General features: G+C 36.4%; 1 protein-coding gene across 1 annotated transcript; it reads left to right on the top strand.

Moving 5' to 3' along the window:
* The first annotated feature begins 5,173 nt into the window (after nucleotides 1-5,173).
* On the top strand, nucleotides 5,174-23,287 carry LOC135588032 (protein transport protein SEC31 homolog B-like). The gene is made up of 22 exons (XM_065079963.1): nucleotides 5,174-5,644; nucleotides 5,807-5,861; nucleotides 5,960-6,082; nucleotides 7,798-7,894; nucleotides 7,994-8,030; nucleotides 8,139-8,244; nucleotides 8,556-8,613; nucleotides 12,230-12,327; nucleotides 12,437-12,556; nucleotides 14,880-14,925; nucleotides 16,633-16,754; nucleotides 16,822-16,949; nucleotides 17,033-17,558; nucleotides 17,721-17,813; nucleotides 18,353-18,538; nucleotides 18,611-18,821; nucleotides 19,522-19,637; nucleotides 19,751-19,966; nucleotides 20,852-20,977; nucleotides 21,050-21,335; nucleotides 22,061-22,299; nucleotides 22,954-23,287. Exons 1-22 carry the CDS (start codon nucleotides 5,325-5,327, stop codon nucleotides 23,044-23,046), a joined length of 3,402 nt encoding a protein of 1,133 aa, XP_064936035.1. The 5' UTR covers nucleotides 5,174-5,324; the 3' UTR covers nucleotides 23,047-23,287.
* The last annotated feature ends 703 nt before the right edge of the window (nucleotides 23,288-23,990 follow it).

Below are 23,990 nucleotides of genomic sequence, written 5' to 3'. Positions count from 1 at the left end.
AGGGACATTAAGATAATCAGACAGACTAGTGTGTTGTATACCCGTTCATATGATGGATGTAGTTGGTCTTATAGCTGCTCATGTTGGGACACTAGGGATAAAGTACAGATGCTCATTTGAGAATAATTTTACTGATTGATCCGCTCACGGAATGCTAGATAATTAATGATACCTCATTGTCAGACAATGATTCCGTTGTCATAATGGTGTACGTGGTCCTTAGATTTAAGACATCATGGATGTCATGTATGAGTACTCCACTCTTTGATACCGGACTTATTGGTCTGGAAGTTTCAGATCTAGCACAATCGGTCATCGAGAGTGGTAGCTAATCTTATAAGGACTATTGAGTGTCGATTGAGGATCATCTACTCTCGGTATCATGAGAGGAATATCTCATGTATTCTTGCTCAAACAAATCCCTAGCTAGGGTCATTCAGATTGAGAGAGAATGAGTTCTCCGGGAGACTCCAATTAGAGCGAAACTCGAGTAGAAACCATATGAGTCTAACATCACCATGCCCGGTATATGATCCTTGGGATATTAGATGGATGAGGGACTATCAGTACACAATAATTGAGAATAGACAGGTCTAATGAATTACATTCCCCCATATCGTCTGGGAATTACAACGTAGTGGCCTAGTACGTCTACAGTCGATGAGTCGAGTGAATTTTTATGGAGATAATAGTTCACTAAGTCAGAAGGAGTTCTGACAGATATGACTTATGACCAGCTTGATATTAGGCCTAGAAGGTCACATACATATGGTAGGCATTACGACAAGTAGAGGTTCGAATATGAGATATCCGTCGAAGCCCCTATCTTATTGGATATCCAATAAGCCCTGAATTATTAGATCATATATATGAGATCTAATAAGAGCCAGTGAGAGATTATTGTATAGAGATCCACTAATTTAAGAGGCTTGAGTAGTTGGTTGAAAATTCAATACCCAATATGGTATGATCCATTAGGGTTCAGTTGACATGAGGCCTCTATAAATAGGAGGGAACCAAAGATTCATATGCTAGAGCCTCTCTGGATTGTCATCTCCTATTCTCCTCCCCTTCTCCTCCTCAGATAGCAGGCCTGGAGATTTGAGGAGCATCGTCGCAACCCTACTGTGTGGATCACCGCTACAAAAGAGGACGCTTAACTTCCTTCATCCTCTCCTACAGATCTGTAGGGATTCAGGGATATACAATCTCCCTATGTAACACAACTATCTCATGCATGGTTTTCAATTTTGTATATTTTGTACATCTTCGCACGATGACCTTGGCAAAAGTGTTCGTTTAAGGATGAGTCACCAAGCTAAACCTCAGTTGAATCCTATAAGATTAATAAAACTCCTTGAATCAAGTATTATTCAATTATGTCCTATTGTTTGTGATGAGGATTCTTAGCATTTGAAAGTGGGTGATGATAGTTTTTCATACGAATCCATCAACTTGCTTCTCGGTGATCAACACTAGTGGTCAGCCTCTACCCATTTAATGAAATAGTATACTCCCATGATGAGGAACTTCTTTTTACTCGAGGCTGGTGAAAAGGGTTTAAAGAGATCCATCCCCCACTAGACGAAGGGTCATCCACAATCGATCGAGCTTAGAGGGATTATGGGTTGATGTTATATCCAAGTAAACTTTTAATATCTGTGGCATCTTTAGGCATAGGGTATTACATCTTTGCGCAATATCGACTAGTAGACCCCTTGTCAAAGCACTTTAAAGGTAAGGGTCCATCTACCAATATGCTCCCCATAAATATCTTCATGTATCTTGGCGAGCACTCTCTCAGCCTCTTGTGGTGTCAAGTATATGAGGGGTGATTAGCTAAAGGATCTATCATCTAGGTAATTGTTAATTATGCAATATCCTGCTTGATAATGCTTGACTCTTCAGGCCACTACGGGGTTAGTTGAGAGTGTCCCATCACTTTTATAGTACAAGAACCCGTCCATCCAGCTCAATTCCTCTCTAACCATGGATATATCATGCTTCTCAATGGTTTGGGTCAATAATGTCTTGACCAATGGCCAACCCTACCTCGAAATCTGAGCAGATGATAGCCTCACTAACGCGTTAGCCTAGGTGTTTCCTTTGTATGGGACTTATACCATATTGAGTCGAGCGATAATGTGAGCTAATTTATGCATGTTGGTGAGGTACTTTATCATGGTTGTATCTTGGGCCTCGTAGCTCCTTTCAATCTAGCCAATGACTAGTTGTGTTCACTAAAGACTATCAAGTCTTAGACTTAAAGCTCCCGGGTGAGTCGGAGCCTCAAGAGGAGTGCTTCATATTCTACTTCATTATTGGAGATCTTGAATTCAAATCGGAAGACTCATTCATATACATGTTTATTTGGGCCCTTCAGGATGACTCCAACACCACCTTTTTCTAAGGTGGTAGAGCCATCCATGAATAGTGTCCATGTTGAGGGGTTGTGACTATGGACCTCTAATGAGAGAGTTAGCTTTGAGATTAAATCGACCAATGCTTAAACCTTGATGGCAGTCCTCGGCACATATCGAATATCGAACTCACCTAGTTCTATTGACCATCTCAATAGTTGTCCTGAGACATCGAACCAAGAAAGGACCTTTCTGAGTAGTTGGCTGGTAATCACCAAAACAGCGTGCACTTGAAAATAGGGGTGGAGCTTCATTAATATTAATATCAGTGCAAATACAAGCCTCTTGATATGGGGGTATCATTCTTCGAACCCACTTAGAATATGACTGATATAGTAGAAAGGCTTCTAAACTCCTGAGCCATCCTGAACCAACACTAAGGTGATAGTTAAGCCGATAGCAATGACATAAAGACTTAGAGTTTTATCCATGGTAGAGAAAGAGAGTTACAACAATTGAGCAAGGTGATGCTTCGACATTTTGAAAGCCTCCTAACACCTCTCGGTCCATAGGAAGCCTTTTGAATTCTTTAATGCCAAAAGAAGGGTAGACACTTATCACCTGATTAGGATAGGAATCGGTTGAGCACTGTAATTTGCCCTATTAACTATTAGACTTCCCTTACTAATCGAGGTGAGCGCATCTTTAGTATGGCTCATACATTTTTAGGGTTTATATATATTTTCCTTCGATGTACAATGAATCCAAGAAAATTTTCTTAGTTGACTTCGAAAACATAATCAACATACATCCTCCAATTCTCATTATATTTTTTTAATGAGTACAACATTAGTAAGTCATTAGAGTTATTGTATCTTGATAATAAATTCTATTGCTAATAGCTTGTCTACATCGTAGCGGATTGTCTGCTAATGGTTATAGGCAAATTTATGAGGCTTTTATTTCACTAATTGTGCATCAAGAGAAATGTTTAGGTAATGTTCGGCTACGTTTGGATCGATTTTCGACATATTTCTTGGTGACCATATGAATACATCAACATTCTCCTAAGGAAATTAATGAGTTGCACTCCTTTTGCCTTGGGAAGTGTTGCCCCGACCTTGACAACTCAATGAGGATGGGCTTTGTTTAAGGGTGTCTCGATCAGTAATTTCATCAGTAACTTCGAGAATCCATCGAGCGATGCCTCGAATCATGCCTTCTTTGGTAGGGAGACTACTATAAGGTAACATTGGTGTCATTCTCTTATGTTGCTTCTCAACTCTCTTATGCTAATTCTCATCGTAAACTTTATCACTATATAGTAGGTCGACACCACCGCTCTTAACCTATTCAGCATGGGTTGGCTTATGATTGTATTATATGCCAAGGGGATATCAACCATCATGAATTTGATTATTGTTTTGGAGTATGGCTCGTCTCCAAACATGACATGTAGGTTTATAGCCTCGAGAGAGGAGATCAAGTAGTTAGTGAACCCTGTAAGCGAAGAAGTTATAGAGGTGAGGTCGTTAGTTAAGAGCTTGAGTTTTTAGAAAGTGTCATAATAGATGATATCAGCAGAGCTATTTGTATCAATTATGACCCTCTTCATTCGAGCATTGATCATCCTGACGAAGACTACTAAGGCATCATCATGGTTCGAGTCAAGGTTCTCCATCTCTTCCACTTTGAAGATGATTTCTGAGTCATCCCCTATCTGTGAGCGCTTTCTAATGGTAACTCTAGTGTAACCTTTATAACCCGAGTAAATAACTCCTCCCGAGACAAGTCTACTAATGATGACATTAATTCGTCTTTCCATCTATCCCTAAGGTCAAGGTGAAAGTTCTTGATACTTTCGGATGAATCACCTGAGTGGTCTCCAATGAATAAGTTCTTCAATCAATTCTTTCAAGTCATGACAATCTTCTGTGTCGTGACCGTAATATCAATAGAAATGATAATACTTAAATCTATCTCTCTTTGCCAATGAAATCTTCGTTGGTTGAGGGTCTTTTAAGAGTCCCTTCTCTTTTATCTATAAAAATACTTCAATTTTGGTCATATTCAGGAGGGTTGATTGGGGCCTTGAGCAACAACTTGCATCATACCCATTAGTATTTGTACCTGTTGTGTGAGGTTTAAGAATGCTTCGACAAAAATGAACAAGTGAATCGGGATCACCTCATGTCGTTGAATGAAAGCCAATATCATGTCAATATTTGCATCGAGGTTGATGAGTACGTGACTCAGGATCACCCCGAGTAGTATTCTTATCGAATTAAAGAAAAATTCATGTGATCGGATAGATTAGTTTGTATTACAATATATATTGGATCTGTTTTAATAATATAATTTTATGAAGATCTATGTTTATCAATAGGTCGTGAGTCATAATCTTTTTTTTCTTCTCCAATGTTTAATTAAATATATTTATTATTTTATTCGCACGTCACGGCGTGAGCTTTTTGAGCATTTGGACAACGTTATTGTGCGAGTCACCATCCCATGAGCTTCGATCCGCCTCGTTCGGTGATTTGCAACGACACTGCCAACTCCGGCGAAGCTGCTTTGCTCGTCGAGTCGGCGGCAGTTATCGACCCGAATCAAAATCCGAAACGACCGGCTCACGAATCAGGTCTGGGTCGTCACTCACACCGCCTCAACCGTTTCCCGAGCCGAATCAGAATCCGACCCGAGAACCTCACGAATCAGGTTTGGGTCGTGACTTTTAACGGTGCACACACCGCCTCAGACTCTTCATCACGCGGCTACGTCATTTGATGTCGTAATCACGGTCCATCGGATCAGATCATAACATCACACGGCGAGACGGAGAAAAAGCGCCGTACTTCCCCGCGGAGCACATCTCGTCGCTCTCCTCCGCTTCCTCTTCCGTCTCCACCACCCACCGCCACTTAGGGTTCCGTTCCTCCCCTGGGTCACTGATCGACCTCGCCCATGGCCTGCATCAAGAGCGCGCCGCGGTCGGCGCTCGTCGCCTTCGCGCCTGACGCGCCCTACCTCGCCGCCGGAACCGTGGCTGGCGCCGTGGACCTCTCCTTCAGCTCCACGGCCAACCTCGAGATCTTCAAGCTCGACTTCCAGTCCGACGCACACGACCTCCCCGTCGCCGGCGCCTGCCCTAGCGACGAGCGCTTCAACCGCCTCTCCTGGGGAAAACCCCCCGGATCCTCTTCCGAGGAGTTCTCTCTCGGCCTTGTGGCCGGCGGCCTCTCCGATGGCAGCATCGGCATCTGGAATCCCCTCAAGATCATCAGGTGTTTGGGGGCTTACTTCTCCTTTTGTCCAATTCAAGCCCTGATCTTTGTGAAAATCTTGACTTTGCTTAGAGTATTGTTGGCAGTTGATATAACGATTCCATTTCAGCAAATTTGCACGTCTTTTAGAATACTAATGAGGAACCTGTTCTTTATTTGTAGTTCTGAGGATCTAAATGATTCTTCTGTTGCGAAGCTTACGAAGCATGTGGGACCGGTAATTACCGTCTCATATCCGTTTGGAGTCTTTATTTAGAGGCTCTAATTTTGTCGTCTCATGTTGATGCATTTGTTGGATTGGGTTGGTTATGGCAGGTTCGTGGTTTGGAGTTCAGCACTCTGTCACCAAATCTGCTTGCTTCTGGGGCTGATGGAGGGGAGCTTTGCATCTGGGACCTGGCAAAGCCTTCAGAACCAAAATTTTTCCCATCTCTTAGGGTTCGTATGTGCCAGGAGAGTTTAGTTTATGGTTGGATGATTTTTGCTAAGCACGGAAGTAAATATGTGCTAACCTTAAGAATTACACATCGTCTTTATTGTCTTTAGGTATCTTTTCCTGCTTTTAAACTTTCTTTGAAGTCTCCCTCCTCCTATCCAGTGTCTCTTCAAAAATGATCAATTAAAATAATCAAAATAAAATTTCACATTAAAATAATAAAAAATTGATCGTATCATAAATAATTCAAAAATAAAAGATATTACATTGGTTATAAATTCTTATATTAAAATAATAAAAATTATCATATCATATCATAAATAATTCAAAATTGAAGGATATTACACCATCTGATCTCTATTCCTCTGAGAAGCAGCAGTGGGTCAATGAGCAGCATCGATCCTTTGAAGCATAGTCACCTGTCTGTTACTTTGTAAAAAGCCTACTCAGGTTAAAGCTATGGTTTTGATTGGCATGGTTTATTTCAAATCTAAACTAATGCTGAAATGTGACTCAGTATGTTGCTGGTGTGGCTTGTCATCCCTTATTGGAATGGGATCTTTTAGCTAAAACATGAGATGTTGACACACACACACACAAAAAAAGCATCCCAGGTCAATCTTTTTCTTCTTATCAGCAAAATATTCTATATTACGCTGATCTCGCAGAGAGAAAATCAGGTATATTTAAATTTGCTCACACTTGTTGGAAACTGAAACACACTTTGATCTTGGATTACCAAATCTGGATGGGTAACATCAAATCAGATGAATGAAAGGATGCGTGATTCAGAAGTCTTCCCCAGAGTATCTAGAGGCCTTATGTATTTAAGAAAATCAATAAAAAAGAACTATTGCTGGAAGCCTGGAACTAAACCAAATTTTCATGTGCATGGCTAATATGTGGAAATTAGAACTTGTCAACCACCATGGTCCTGTCAATAACTATTGCTAGAACTAGATCAAATTTTCATGTGCATGGCTAATATGTGGGAATTTAAAGTTGAAATGAAGAGGAGGATGAGGAGGCACATTGAAGACAGAGGGGGAAGAGCAACCTAGTGGCTGGCCGACAGCGATGCAGCAGGACGACAAAGGTGAGGTGGTGAATTTGCAGGGACAAGGCGACAAGGAAGAGGCAGAGGAGAAAGGGGGAGAGAATGAGAGAGAAAGGGATTTAGGTTATCTGGTGAAAAGATCAAAGAAAAATGAAGGAAAGACAATTAAAATGAAAAAGATGATAGGGGTATGGGATGGTAGGCTTACCATGCGATACCGGTTTTAACTTTTATAACTGTATGGTAAGCCCTATTCGGTAGGATTACAGGGTGATAATCTTAACTCCAACCCGGATCTGATGAAATTGCCCGAACCGTATCCCATCTACTGGTTGGTAAAGACTCATCTCATCCGATACATACCGGCTAGTTTTTAGTCCATGTTCTGACCATGTCAAAACAATTGTCTTCAGCATTTTCATATCTCCTTTTGTTCTATTGCCAATTGGGTCCTTGGTTTTGTCTCTCTAACAATTGTTATCTCTGTATTTATGCAACTTTAATGAAATAAGCAATAAAATGATATCTACAATTTCTTTTGAGAAATGACCTCTGTGGTTTTTTTAAATTTTAAATTCATAATCTTAAACTGAATTAGGTTAATACAAATCAACATCATTTGATATCAACCTTGATATTATATTCATGTGTTTGTAACAGAGTGTTGGCTCTGGAGCTCAAACTGAAGTTTCCTTTGTTTCTTGGAACCCCAAGGTTCAATATATATTATCATCCACATCTTATAATGGGATAACAGGTGCTTAAAAAGTTTTATTATTATTTTTATCCATTTTTACCTTTTTTGGGGATGTAAATGATGCATATTTTCTTATCATCTGACATTTTTCTATTCCAGTTGTTTGGGATCTGAGGCAGCAGAAACCCCTCACAAAGCAAGTTTCTAGTTCATTAAATTGATGTACTATGAAAATTGAGCAAATCTAATTGAACAGCTAAGTATCTGACCCCAATGCTGATTGAAATGTTTGTATTTCCAACAGCTTTGTGGATTCGAATAGAAGGAGGTGCTCTGTCTTGCAGTGGAACCCTGATGTTTCAACTGAGTTGATTGTTGCTTCAGATGATGATAGTTCACCTTCTCTTAGAGTAATGTGCCGTGATATTAAGATTGTGATCATTTTTATATTAATTCTTTAGAACAGTTTTAATAGCCGACTTCACATAAAGTCAATCTGAAATGATATAAATGTATTGGATATTTGACTTTCTTTGATTTAGTGTAGAGATTTTGATCTTTTTCTTTTGTTTAATTGAGAACTGTTGTTTTATATGTAATTAATAACTGTAGCAGAAAGATTATACAACTTTGTTCATTTTCCCTTTAAAGTAATTAAAAATTCAAGTATTGTCTAGCTTGAATGTATTTTGATTGCTATATTTTCAATTCCTATTGACAGGTTTGGGATGTGAGGCAATCATTATTACCAGCAAGAGAGTTTGTGGGGCACACAAAAGGTTCTATTACACACCTTTTTTTAAACATCTTCTATTTGTCTTCTTTTGCTTATTTATGACTCGATTTTTTAAATTATTTTATGAAGTTAATTTCTAATTGTGAACAGTTTCTGTTTTTCAGCCACTTAAATCTGTGAAATTATCTTGCTGTTAGTAATTTTTATCTTTTTCCATATGAGCACCTAGTGTTGAAGCTTATTAGAAACTGCATCTTTTGTATTCCAAAGTCATACAAGTTTTATTTAATTTTATCACTATCTGTACCCCACAAGTTATTGTGGTGATAGTAAATAGAAATCAGGCAAGCTTGTACTGGTGCATTGCTTATTTGCAACTTGTGTCAAATTAACTCTTTATGTAGTAATGTGTATAATATTAGGTAGGACATCTGTAATCAGAAACACTCTACTCATTATACCTTTTCTGTGGGAGAACTAATTACTAACTTTTGACCAAAAGCCTTTTAACTTTTAGTGGATGATTGCATCAAAAGATGTGGTTTACGAATGTTTGAAAATAGATGTTTGGTTTCAATATTGACTTGTTTGATTGAAGACATTTTGCAACTCATAATGCACTAGATTTGAGTTGTATGAAGAAAAGACTGATTAGTCTTATGATTAGCATAAATGATTATGTAGAGGACCTAACTTATGCTAGTGTTTACTTGGATTTGAATTGCTCTTTTGGACTAAATTTAGCTGGTTCATATAATTCAAGAGATGAAGGGCCTTTGCGTTAAATGAAGCGTATGTGAAGAATTGTCTCATGCATCATTGTTTTGTTTTTATATGCTGGATGTTGCAGTTGCAAGTTGCAACCATAGAGTTTAGACGCCAATGTAGGTAAAGACAATATAGAATCCTAATATCCAATGATTAAGTAAATTCAATTTAGAGAGGAGTTGATGAGATCAGTGATTATGCAAATTTAAGTAACAATGAGTTTATTAATGGAGTTTGAGTAAAAGGGTTTGAGTTATCGAAGAAGGTGTCTTGACAATCTTGACAGATTTAGGTTTGTAATCAACTGTGGTGTAACAGTTTTGATGATGTTCAGTATCTGTATGTTGTCATTGTTAATTAAAGCTTGAAAATTAATCTTATGAATGTACGGAAGCCCATAGGAGATCTGACCTAGGTGCTCATTCAAGTGGAAAGATGAGTAGGAGAGAGAGAGAGAGAGAGAGAGAGAGAGAGAGAATTATCCACTAAAATGAAGAATCATATATTCTTCCAAAGTCCAAACATCATGTTCTCAAATTTTTTAGCCCATTATATATCTAAAATAGGAACCACCGACACTCATTCTTACTGCAGACATGCCCTACCCTGCCCAATGTAATTTATAATTTGTCTAATTCATATGTTGGAATCTCTAGCATTGTTAGCAAGGCAGTTGGTGATAATTTTCTACTGTGATAAATCATAAACTGTCAATCAACATGTTCTGATTATGCCGGTCACGAAGCAAGAATCTTATTCCAATGCTGCATGTTGTCCAAAAAAAAAAGGGCAAAACCAACTCAAAACATGAAGAAATTAAGAAATGTAATCCAACAATCCATATTAATTAAATTGATACAATGCAAAGACTGGTCATTGAACTTATGTCCACCATTCCTCATCCTAAATTTAAAGTAGTTGACCCTTGGTTTGCGTCAAGGATTTCCTAATTGTCATGAACCTCACCATGATTGGAATTCAATGCTATACTGGTGAGACCGACTTGACATTTATATACCATTCTTTTTGATAATTCTCGTGATTGACAATTATGCAAGCGGAACATAGAAACTTTTAATCGAAGCAATGACTTGGAATATATTGTGTAGTGGAGTTAGCAGTTAAAATCTTGTCCGTGGTTAGTAAGATGTTTTTAAATCTGGACATTGTGGATCTTCAAAAATTAAATTATCTGTGTATTTCTGACAATTTTATCCAAATCCACTTTTCAATTGTGAAGGATTGCAATATTTTTTAAAAAATAATTTTTTGAATTTTTTTAGCTTAATCCACTTTTCAATTCTGAAGAGATCATAATATTCTTTACAAAATTGATATTGTTAAGCTCTTATGCTTCAGAGTCAGTTGAGCATCTCAGCCTCTAATTATGCATCTTTATGAGATCAATCTCAGTATAACTTGTGTTATATAGTGCTAGATAAAATTAATTAAACCTCCTTGATACTAAGGTTACATCAGGGACTATGAGGAACATATCTGGATGATTTTTCTGACTGATGTATTTGTTTAATTGCAGAAATAAAAAGAATAAAAAAGGATAAATGTAAAGATAATATGAACACCAGCAGCAAAAGGGAACTTGTATTTTGTCGAAAATGTTTAAATTTTCTGACTTTTCTCTTTCTGTTGTAATGGCAGCTTGTTAATTGATATTTCAATTTCACTGCCTAATACAAAATACAACTGATACATGAATTTCTACTTGCTAAAACTTGATGTTTCACAAAGTCCTAGGTCAAAAGATATGTAGATATTTCTGAATTTAAGTTGTCATGACAAAGACTGCTCATTGTAGTTTATACCCATATAGGACTCATATGAATGCATTTTGCTGGAAATGGAAATCTAAAACCATTGCTCAAAACCATCAGAAGAATAATGACGATATCAACTGAGCTTTGAGGAATTATAAAACTAATCATAAGCCCACGAGTGAGAAACTTGGAGGCTCATTGTCTCAAATAAAAACCGATGACAATTGAACCTAAGACGTGGCTACTTCAACTAATTAAATCGCTCCGTAATTCTATTTGTTTAAATAATTATGTGGCATTGTTTAGAACTATTTTAGCCATTATTACATGATTGCGCTGTTTGCCTAGTCTACTAGTGTTTCAACAATACTTTGCAGATGGGTTGTGTTTATTGAGGTAAGCTAAGTGATCTTCTAGGATGTTTACCTGCATTCAACTATTGCATCTAATTTCTGCTAAACTTGGTGATCTTTCAACAACTGTACTATCTTCTACCATTCTCTTGTTGTCTCTGCTTGTCAATTATTTTATTTATTTCATTTTTTTTCCTTTTTTACATTTCCTATGTTCTATAACAATTACAATGAAATTTCAACTTGTTCATATACACTATAATCTATCATACATTAATATGTAGCACTGACGATGAGCATATGACATTGTTATAAATGTAGAGCAACCATCTGTATTTAAAATTGAACCATCCATTAGAATATATAGAAGTCCATATTAATGCATAAAATTGTCTAAAGCTTACAGATTAGATATTGTCTAGCGATCCTTTAACCATTTAGATGGCCTTGGTTTCATGTTTTCTTTTGGACAAATATGATATGCCTAGATCACTTTTTTTTTATATTGCAAAAAGTGAACTCTACTTACTGAAACATGCATATCCATGTGCCTTCCTTTTTTGCATGTTGTATATCTACAGTAAATTTTACATTCCCTGAGCTTTATTTTTAAAAAAATCTGAAGGCGCTGCTTTCCCTCACTAATTCAAGCTGCTGATAAGTTGTAGTTCTCTCTGGTCTTACTTCTTACTTGATGTGTTCAAGAAGTTTCATGAAATATTGATTTTGTTTCCTCTTTCATCAAGTTTATTGTGTTAATCAGGTGTGATAGCTATGTCATGGTGTCCCTGTGACAGTTCATTTCTTCTTACCTGTGCCAAGGACAATAGGACAATTTGCTGGGACACAACTACTGGGGAGGTGCATAAGCAATCAATTCCTCAATAACTTATCTGATTTGCACCTCATAAATGTTCATCAACTGTCATTGTCAGCTTCTCTCTATATGTTTACTATGTTTGTTGTGCAGATGGTATGTGAATTGCCTGCTAGCACCAACTGGAATTTTGATATTCATTGGTACCCTAAAATTCCAGGAGTTATATCAGCATCCTCTTTTGATGTCAAAGTGGGAATATACAATATAGAGGTACTTGACTCATGGTTACTAGTAGTTTTTTCTGTTGCCATTACCACCAACGGTCCTGTTTGAAAGAAAATTCAGATTTTTTAAGCTTCATTTATATTTTAATGATGGGTAAATTGAAAGGAAGTAAGAAAAGATGAAATATATTTTGTTGCATTTGAGAGATTCTTGAAGTGGTATGGATCACAAATATATTACAACCTTGTATGTTTTCCATTGTTGTTTCTCAAGAAGGCAAATTCCTCAATAGAGACAAAATGTTAACTCAAAACTTTCATGGATCGCCCATAAGATCGATAATCCTGGTGAAGCTTCATCGAGATTAAAGGATTGGATTGAATATAATTTCAGTCCATTGGTATAGTTTAGTCAATCTGAGTAGATCATGGTCGAGTTTTTTCTTTATAATAGTTTTAGTTTATTTTTTCTTCAGTTTTGCTGTATTTTGGTAAATTTATCTTCTTTTTGGAGGAGCCATCACATTTAAATTAAGGTTTCCTTTAGTTGATTTCAGCCTTTTCAAATCTCTAGGTTAAGTTTCTCTCATGGTTCAACATTTCATCCAAGTTTGGGAGGTCCACTTATGGTACAAGGCTTACCACCTGTTAAGCCTTGTGAATCGAGCTTACTGCCCTGCACCCATCTTGCTTGTCCATTGGTCCATCTTGTCATAGACTTAACTATAATTGCTTAAGTTGTGAGACACCCAAGCAACAACTGTCCATAAAGGTCAGCCTAAGTTTTAATCACTTGCGGTCTCGAAGGACCTGCAAAGTAGAAAAGAATTAGTCGAAGAGACGAATGACAGGCAAAATGCCGTCATCGTCTGGAAGGCGTAGAAACAAACAAAAGCAATAGGAAAGTCACATTGCAGTTCCGAAGTTGCTTGAGTTGGATTTAGTATAATCTAGGAGTTAAGTATAGTTAGGATTGGAGTTGGTTTAGGACTAATAAACATGGAACATGAAAAGATGAAATAGCTTAGGTCTCCATTTCTCCCCTTATGCAGTTCAGCCTTATCTTAAAATGTGAAGAATGCTTAGGAATCAAAATAAGCTGCAATTGATGGCTTCTGCATGAAATTGTTATCAAGCTGATAGCTACCTTTTTGCATCAGTTTTAACTGGATTCTGTCTTCCCACTGTGGAACTGTTTTGTAAGTAAAAAACAAAAACTTGTTTTTTCTTTCTCCTTTCTCACTTAGCCATGCTAGAAGAGTGTAGCCTGCGTGTGGGGCACAGAAAGGTTTATTTGATAATGTAAGGTAGAATGAAGTCTTTTCTGTGGCCAACAGGTCCTTTAAGTTATGTTTTCTTTTGTTTCTTTTTATATCTTTCTTTAATATGTCTAACTACTGTTGTATCTAACCAATATTTAAAAACTAATCTGTAATGTTGACCCTATGTACTATGTTCTAATTATTAATTTTTCACAATATTTAGAAACAGAAAGGAAAATAAGGAAAACCTTTGATGCTGCCACAGCATCTAATTCTGCTTCATCTACGGGTGAGATGAGACTTAGGATTAGATGGTTTTTTTGAATGAAACTATTTCACAATGTTACTTCTGTAATATGATAAGCCCTATATGTAATCTTCAAGTTATTTCTTTACATTATGTAGCAGGTGAAAGGAGGAAAAGGAAAACCTTTAATGCCTATCACAGCATCTTCTATTCAACTCAATTTGTTAGTGGGATAGGACTTACAAATTAGATAGTAAAGTTTGGATGTAACTATGTTACCATGTTTCTTTTATCAAAGTTATTCCAATATGGTATTTAACTTTTGGGTAAATATTTTTATGGTTTGGGGAAAAATGGTGCTAAAAATATGCTATGTTTAAAAGTTCATATGAGAATAAAGTTATAGTTGTCAAATGAGTAATCACCTGTCATGTTCGTCAACTATGTTAATTTGTATCTAGGATAAGTTTGTTACAAACAGAAGTTACTGTCCAATGTTGTGTTGATGACCTTGCCTAATCAGAATTTCTTCAGTAATTAAGTACAAGATTTGTGAATTAGCATCCTTAAGTAAGGTACATCTTCCTGTGTATATCAACTTTTTGTTGTTGCCTCTATGTGACAATGGCCAAACATTGATGTGTTATTGTTTGAAATAATGCGATGGTGAAGCAACTGTTTCTATTTCATTTTTTATATGCATTTTTTCTTCAAAATACAGTAGATTGATAAAGCAGGATGCTTGTTGTATAAGGTGTTTGATCACCAAAGAATGGCACTTTATTTCTGGAGCAAGGAGTATTCTTTTAGTTAGCTTGTTCCATGTTAAAAAATCTAAATATAGTCACTGTTTTCTGCAGGTTTGCAGTAAGCATGCAGCTGTAGAGGGTGAATTTGGTACTCCAGGTATATGCTTACTACTGTTGTAGTTTTACAACTTCATTTTGACAATTTTCTTCTGGTGAGGGTTTCCAAAAGATGGCTACTGGATGTATACTCATAACTGTATTTAAAAAAAAAATTCCTATGCAACGTGGGTGACTTGTTTAATTTGGTCAATTAATCAAGAGTAGATCAATCTTTCTACGGTAAGTGATACAGTGTAGGTTTGAGACCATTGAATGTTGGGAGTATAGCTGGTATCAAGGTTTAGTCCAGGATAATTTATATTATCATTTCTTCTTTTCCATAGCTTCCATCTGAGTTTTTGCCATCATTTTTTGTTGCTATTATTAGAGAGTCCTTTGAGTCATATGTACATTCAAATTTTCAATACCTATTGTAAGTGTAGATTAGCTTGGAAGAGTTCTCTGAGTTCTGCTTTTGGAAGGTTTTAATGTCTCTTATGTAAGATTTTATAGAGCTCAGTGGCAGGAAAATATTTTTTGTTTGAATAGTTGCAATATTAGAGTTTGTTGTTGTTGCTGGAAATTAATAGAGAGAAAATAGAATTGTGACTACCTGTAATATGTAACTGCCTATACATGCCATAGGTGTGGGTTATGTACCTGATACGTTGTGTTGTTATTAACTCATTAATATCAAATTATGTATTGAACAACTTATTGTGTTTTCCTAATGTATTGCATATACTGTTTTGATCTTGCTATGCCATGTGCTATGCAAAATACATTAGATTTGATTATGATTGTTTGGTTCTGTATGTTCCAAGCTTTTCTTTTTAAAAAAAATTGGAAGATATTTTCTTCATGTTAAATGGCATACATGACGTTCACACGTGAACTCGAATCTAAGACCCATCACTTGTGCAATGCTACACCAATCAACCTGAATGTCTCAACAGAGATTGTTCTGAGCTTTTCTTTAATGGCTCTACAATTGGAATGTTTGATTTTTTAACTATATAAATATTTCAAATAAAATAATGTCTAGGAAAACTTAAATCTCCCCCCTCCTGATTTCACTTTCTGTAAGTTCTGGACAGCCTGCAAGACACCAAATGATTCGATGTGAATTGCTCATGAGTTTGAGTTAATTTAGAATTTAATTTTGTTGGTTCTTTTTTTATAATTGTCTTTAGTATATCAGGACAATTTGGGACATTTTTTATGACTATTCTAATAGATGTAGGATCCTGTTGATGGGTTTATACAGGGTAAACTGTATGTCAAAATTTACATGTAAATTTTTCAATGATTATTGGATCTTTTGCCCCTGGCAGGCATCCATGCAAACCTCAGGTCATCTTAAACCCCAAGCTCTTTACACTTTGCATTATTTAGTGTTATAGATTTGCACAAGTTATCTATGAAATCATGGATGTATTAGAGCTTGGCAACACAAATTACTGTGGAACAGGAAGTAGTGGTACCAGACCATTGGAATGGCTCATGCTTTTGTATCTGATGATGAGTTTACAAATTTTCAATTAACAGTCGCTGGTTTCTTTAAACTGTTTGTCTACATAGGTGGTTGAGATTGAACATGATTGTTCATCTGTCAGTTAGCTGTAGTTGGGATCAATATGTATTATGTTGTATATACTTTAGTTTGGAATCTAATTGCATTTTTATGTCATTATGGTGGTTCATTAGTTTTGCTTGATCAACTTCAATCTTTGTTTTTGCGTCACTTTTATGTTTGTCTTTCCAGTACGTTTGAGAGCTCCAAAGTGGCTTAGACGTCCAGTGGGTGTCTCTTTTGGTTTTGGTGGCAAGCTTATATCATTTCAGCCTTGCCAGTCAACACCAGAAGATCGATTACCTGCTTCAGAGGTAAACCTAGATTTTGTATCAATTTGTTGTTTGGTACCTTCATATTGAGCTTTTTTCTTTCTTTCAGGTATACATGCATAATTTAGTCACCGAACATAGCTTGGTTAGCCGCTCCACTGAATTTGAAGCTGCAATACAAAATGGGGAAAAATCTTCGCTCTGTGCTTTATGCGAACAGAAGTCACATGATTCTATGTGTGTCATCTGTATGATAGTATCTAGTTTATAATCTATTCACATGATAAATTTTGTGTAACCATTTTTCTTTCACTTAACAGATCTAAAGATGACAGAGAAACATGGGGCTTCTTGAAGATTATGTTTGAGGAAGAGGGAACAGCTAGGACTAAGTTGCTTTCTTATCTTGGTTTCACTGTGCCAGAGGAGTGTAGTGATATATACAATGACCTTGATAATTTGGGAAAAGGCCTAGAAAACACACTTAGTCTTGATACAAGATCATCGGTTGAAGTTGATGGGAATACATACTCTATTGACAATGGAGAAGAATTCTTTAACAATCCTCAAATTAGTAAGGATAGTTCAGCTTATGAAGAGAAGAGCATTCCTAATGTGGAGAAGGCTCAGAAAGAACCCGAAGAACCTTCAAGGAGTTATGATCTGTCATTTGATGACAGTATTCAACATGCCTTGGTTGTTGGAGACTATAAGGGAGCAGTTTTACGGTGCATCACTGCAGACAGAATGGCCGATGCATTAGTAATTGCACATGCTGGTGGTTCCTCATTATGGGAGAGTACACGAGATCAGTATCTTAAGAATAGTCTCGCACCCTATTTAAAGGTATTAATTTTTTATCTGATCATTAATCTGCAATGTGTGTTAAAGACATATTTGTTTTATCCATTGTATTATTGTGGGCTGTTTAGGGATGTCTTGTACAAAAAATTCTTTTGTAATAGTTGCTTGAGGGTAGTAATCTGATTCTGATGTTTCCATTTTAAGGTTGTATCTGCACTGGTGAGGAATGATCTTATGGCTCTGATTAATACCAGACCTCTGAAATCATGGAAGGAAACTCTGGCTCTTCTTTGCACAGTAAGTTCTCCTGCCTTTAGTATGTTATTCAACCAACTTTGCTGTCATCTTTTTATTACTTTTAATTTCTAAATATCATCTATTTAATTAATTTTTATCGGCCTCCTATAGAGGAAAAGCCTTGCCTTCATGGTTAACTCCTTTGCAACCTCGTTAAACTGGCATCAAATTATGGAAATAGCTTCTTCTTTGTAGGTGTAATTTTACCTAAATATAAAAATATGAAAAATGTCAAAGAATAATAGATACGAATTAACATAAATGACATGTAATTCTGATCTTTCTACTGCCTTCTTTCTGTTGTTGTATCCCTGAATCTACATTATTAAGGATTTGACTATTACTGAATTTTTAGCAGGTCAGTTATCATCTGACAATTTGATTCTGCATCAAATATTAATGTGCGATGCGCTATTTTCATTTCTATTGCATCAGTTATCATCTGATAGTTTGATTCTGCATCAAATATTAATGTGCGGTGGCACTATCTTCATTTCTATCACAGAAGTCACTGATCTCATGCAACCGTTATGTAACAGTTTGCACAGAAAGAGGAATGGACTGTTTTATGTGACAGTCTGGCTTCGAGACTTATGGCCGTCGGAAATATGCTTGCTGCAACTCTCTGCTATATATGTGCTGGAAATATGGACAGAACCGTGGAGATATGGTCACACAGCCTGAAGCTTGACTCTAGAGGAAAGACTTATATAGATCTTCTTCAGGTAACTTCTTTGGTCACAAGATTAAATTACTTATGTAAACCACCAGGTTATGATTACCTTTCTTTGTCATAGGATTTAATGGAGAAGACAATTGTCCTCGCCCTTGCAACGGAACATAAGCAGTTTAGTGCATCTTTGTCGAAGCTTGTGGAGAACTATGCTGAACTACTAGCTAATCAGGGGCTTCTCACTACTGCAATGAAGTATTTAAAACTATTGGGATCTGAAGAATCATCAAATGAGCTTGCTATATTGAGAGAGAGAATTTCTATCTCTGCTGAAGGTTGTCCAAAAGAGTTAATAGATATACTATGATCTATCTTATCAGCTTAAATAATCTTTATCTTGCTTGATGATGATTATACAACTGTGCTTGCACTATTTTGATTATATTAAAACCTGTAGGTGATGAGAAACTTGAGCAAGTCATTTTGACATACAAATCTTGATTCTCTCATACAACTCTTACGCTCTTAGCCCCATCGCATGCTTCTACTTTGTTTATTGACTGAAGCATGCAACTGTTTAAGCACCCTATAGTATTTCTATGTGGGCCTTTTCCTTGAATGTAAGTTTTGTACCTGTTTTATGTATTGTCGTTGTGGCTATTTTCATGTAGAAGTAGATGAATAAAGAGTGTCCTGCTTCTGAAATTTTTACCCTTCTAAAATTTTTTTTCTCTTCGTACCTAGTTGGTATGACAAGTAAACCAGAACGTGTTTTGTTTGGGATAGTGAGGCTTTGAGATCTGTTTTCTTTGTCTCATGCTATATCTTCCCTCTGTTAAGATGCTGCCTATGATTGCTTTTGTTCTTTTCTCTTTTTTTTCCCCTGTTGTTTCTGGTTAGGTGGATGCGGAAATGTTAAACTTTTTACAAGTTGCTTATCTGCCATGTAATTAACCAAATTTCTAGATCTGCATTTTTTTTCTAGATCTGAAATTTTAATATGCTATTATATCATACTTTTACATTCTTTGTCAGAAAGGGATGTGCCGAAAAGTCTGCCTTATCGAAGTGGTGCATCACACACTGAATCTTTATATGGTGCAGATCAATCTGGTTATGGTGGAGTGGATTATTCACAGAATTATTATGAGGTTTTCTTCTTCAGCATTTTCAATGTTGAATTTTTTTGTTATTCTGTTAAATATCTTGCTGAGTAGATCATTGATCTTATGGACTAATAATTTTTTGAGGGTGATCAAATTAGGATAAGAACCTTTCCCAACCACTACTCCAATTACATCAGAATGTTGCTGACACTTCACGTGCTGAGGGCTTTCACCAAGTTCCTGGTTCTGCTTATGGGGGAAATCAACTTGTGCAACAGAAACCACAGGTCCCTGATTTTAGCAACCAGAGGTTATTTCATCCATCACAGCCATCTCAAAATTTTATACTATCACATACGAGCCAGATTTCGCAGGTACTTGTTATATGACTCGGTGACAATGAACAGTTGCTGCTTATTGTGTTTCCTTGCTCTTTCTTCATCATTGAACTATACCAATAATTAACTTCTGTTATTTTGCTGTCCTCATATTAGCTAATACATTTTTTTTCATCTCTAACATAAAAAATGTTGTCATTCAGTTTGATTTGGTTTTCAATCGGTTATGCAAAATTTATTTGATTCCAATGTTGTTTAATATTTGATTGAAAGATTTAATATTTTATTCGATTCCAAGGTTGCAAAATTTATTTATTATTTTATATGATTCCAGATTTATTTGATTATTGAAAGATAAGTCCTGACGGGCAATTTTTTTAAGAATCATCTATTTCAATTTGGTTGCACTTTTATGTTTAGTTACATATATTAAACTAAGGAGTTTGTACAATAACACTGTTTCAAATCATTTTTTTCTTGGGCTCATTTAGTATATGGTCATGGGACATGTCTATTCTTGCAAGAATCTGCAGGGAACAAAACAGATAATTTATTAGTATATAGTTTCTTTGTGGATTTAATTTTAACTTTAACACCAAAAGATCCAACTCTTTGAAAGCTTTGTGCATTGTGATAGAACTACATTATGAACAGCTTCAAAAAAATCTGAAATAATGAATTTTTTAATTTATTTCTAGCCTAGAAAATCTGGGTACTTGTTTGGTATATGGTTGATTGTTCGTTTACATTTGTCAACTTAGGTAGTGTTGGAGGGTCTTTCTGGTGTGGAATAGTTTACGTATCAAGTTTTCTAACGTTTCCTATATTAATTGCATGTGTTAATTATACTTTCTTGTATTCTGAGTGAACCCCTATTTTTATCCATGAATATACTCTGTTAACATTTTTGTTTGGTGACAGCAAGCTTTCACCTCACCTGCTACAATGGCACAGCCAACAATGAAACCCTTTTCTCCTGCAACTCCTGCGGCCCTCAGAAATGTTGAACGCTATCAGCAGCCCAGCTTGGGTTCTCAGCTATATCCGGTCTGTCTTCCTTGGACATGTAATCGGCATATTATTTATTGTTTATCTGAATTGTTTTTCTCCTTTTCTTAGGGAGCTGCCAATCCTCTCTATCAACATGGACCTCCCATTCCTTCTCCACAAGATGGTGGTGCATCTCAGCCAGCATTTGTTACTGGGCAAAGGTTTGCACAACCCATCTCAACTACAACAGCACCAAGGGGTTTCATGCCTGTTTATAATCCAAATTTTGCTCAGAGGCCTAGTATAAGTCCTGTGCATCCGTTAAGCCCAACAAAATCATCAGAAGCACGGCCTGTGGGTGTTCCTCCAACCACTCCGCCTACAGTGCAAACAGTTGATACATCAAATGTTCCTGGTAATGCTTCTCCATGATGAAATTCAAAATTTTGTTTTGTCATGTGCTGCTGTGTCTTGCCTTTTGTGTTGCTAACATTAATTAAGGCATTGATAACATGTCATGTGGTGCTGTGTCTTGCCTTTCATGTGAGTATATTTGACATTTGACTATGCCCACAATCTCCTCGATGTCTAAGACATACCAACAAGAGGTACACTCACTTGATAAAGGAATGAACTAGAACTTGAACTTATTGTCCAGTCTGCTCTGATGCAAATCAGCTCTCCCAGACAGTTCTGACCTTATGGCTTGTGTTGTCCTTGTGCGACTCTCAACTTAAGTTTGTGCTGAAAGAACTAGTCACCTTTCTGTAGCAGGACATGTTGTGTTGAGATATTTTGGCAGCAAATATGACCATTGTCATATGTTTGAGATGATGTATAGTTTCTAATGCATTAAACATTTGAGTCTTAACATGTAACAGTAATATCTTAGTTTGTTTGATCTGCATAACCTATTAGTTCATATGACTGCTGGATAAGTATTATTTTCAACTAATTCAAATTTATTGATATTTAACATCCATGATCTTTGTTTGTGTTCTTCACAAGGTTGCATATGTTCACAGAAAAGAATTTATGGCCACATCCATTCATAGGTAGTGATGGGCAGCTCTATGGCTTGCACGATTTAAATTTTTGTAATGAACATTTTTCCTTTTTTTTTTTTGTGTTTTCTGACAGCTGAATGGAAGCTTGTCATTGCTACCTTGACGAGACTATATAACGAGACATCAGCAGCTCTTGGAGGATCTAATGCAAATCCATCTAAAAAGAGGGAAATTGAGGATAACTCGAGGAAAATTGGGGCCTTGTTTGCAAAACTTAACAGTGGGGACATTTCTCCAAATGCTGCTGCTAAGCTTGTCCAACTTTGCCAGGCTTTGGATGCTGGAGACTTCGCTGGTGCATTACGTATCCAGGTATGCTTATTACATGCTAAAAAGTTATTTCTCATAGTGAGTACCAGCTTTATTCGAATCTTAAAAGTATATAAGCTCCATTGAGGGCATTAATGAATCTACTATGATCGTGACTTATTTTCTTCTTGCTTTGGTTTTTTGCTCTTATCTCTGGTCACTTAGTGCCCTTGCTGTGCTTCAGTTGTTTAGATGTTCAATTTTAAGAAGTACATGAAGCTTGAATGTTTTCTAAATAAAGAGAGAGACTTAGAATTATCTGCAGTTTTAGTTTTCTCTCTCCAGATTAGAAGATCATTAGCAACTTCTGTTGCTGTTTTTTGCCTTTCAAATTTGTTTCGTAGTTGGGCATGTCTAATCTTTTGGCTCATTAAATTCTGCTGCAACAAATGATGGCTTGACTTTAGGGTGTTTACTAATGTTATTTTAGCTGCTGACTTGACATTTGAGTGAACCTTAATAGTACTAGAAATTAGTAAAATATATTATGAGTATTTTGGTGTTATCGCTTCTCTTGCATGTTCTTTTTTTTGGACGAGTCTATCATGTTAACCTTGCTATTTTGTGTTGATTGAATCTTTGGCAATCTACAGTGCATACCTAAAGCACCTCCACACAACTCACTTTTGTCATGGGTATTTTGTTTCATGGTGACAGGTGGTGTTGACAACAAGTGATTGGGATGAGTGCAATTTCTGGCTCGCTGCATTGAAGCGAATGATCAAGACAAGGCAGACTGTTAGATTATAAGGGACGTGATGAGGCATTCTTTCTCTTGGGCTATAGTGTACATTGGTTTTCCTTATAGTTGACATCATTATTTGTAGATCAATAACCTTTCGCATATGCATCTTCGATAGAGCAGCAGCTAAGGTCTCCCATCAAAATGGGCTAGGGTATATTTCGAGAATCAGGTTTGATGATGTTCCCAATAATGTTATATGGTGTGGATATTTTCATATTTATGGCATTTGTTCTACAGTTTCTAATAGTTTTGACAGTGCAATTGTGGATTTCTTAAATACACATCTAGAATGTTTGGGAGTATGTTTGTTCATCTTAATATCAGTGACTGATGACACCTTCCAAATCACAAATCTACTAGAAACTGCACTTTTCATGCATCTGCTGCGCCAGACCAGATTATCAAGGCATTTTCGATCTATTCTTAACCAAACAAGGAAGCTGATTCCCTACCTTATTATCAACACTATTAAGGTCAGAAGGATCTTTGATATGAAATGCCCTTTGGTGTATTTTTTGAGTGGATGCATTTTTGGTGAGAACTGCATACTTTGTAATCAGGTTATAAGAAAGAAAGGTCAATGCCTTCTCTTCATCCTTGGAGTCGAAGCTCTCTTGTTAGCAAGTTGATGAAACTGTTCAGGTGCTAGGAAATATCTTTTTTCCTTAGAAGAGTACAACCCTCTTTCATATGATGTGGTTGGTGATGGAATTAACTCTTTTAACTTTGTTCAGTACTCTTAACAAACTCATTCTTTCCCAAAATTATTGATTCAGTATCTTTCTACTCACAAAAGAATTATTCTCCTTTTTTTTTCTTTCTGTTTTACAGTTTTGCTGATTCCTCTTTATTTATTCTCCATCATCCAAAAGGCATCATCCAAAAGTATGTTTCTGATCTCGAGAATGCCAAAATGACTGAAAACTAATGATTTCTAAATTATACTCTT

The sequence above is a fragment of the Musa acuminata genome, chromosome BXJ1-8 (assembly GCF_036884655.1).
Source record: "Musa acuminata AAA Group cultivar baxijiao chromosome BXJ1-8, Cavendish_Baxijiao_AAA, whole genome shotgun sequence".
Taxonomy (NCBI): Eukaryota; Viridiplantae; Streptophyta; class Magnoliopsida; order Zingiberales; family Musaceae; genus Musa; species Musa acuminata.
This window is presented reverse-complemented; position numbering and strand designations above follow the sequence as displayed.

Excerpts from the sequence above, each read along its gene's own strand:
- LOC135588032 (XM_065079963.1), top strand. The coding sequence starts at position 5,325 with ATGGCCTGCATCAAGAGCGCGCCGCGGTCGGCGCTCGTCGCCTTCGCG. Across the intron at positions 16,755-16,821 it reads ATCGATTACCTGCTTCAGAG|GTATACATGCATAATTTAGT; the intron begins GTAAACCTAGAT and ends TCTTTCTTTCAG. Across the intron at positions 17,559-17,720 it reads GTCTCGCACCCTATTTAAAG|GTTGTATCTGCACTGGTGAG; the intron begins GTATTAATTTTT and ends TTCCATTTTAAG.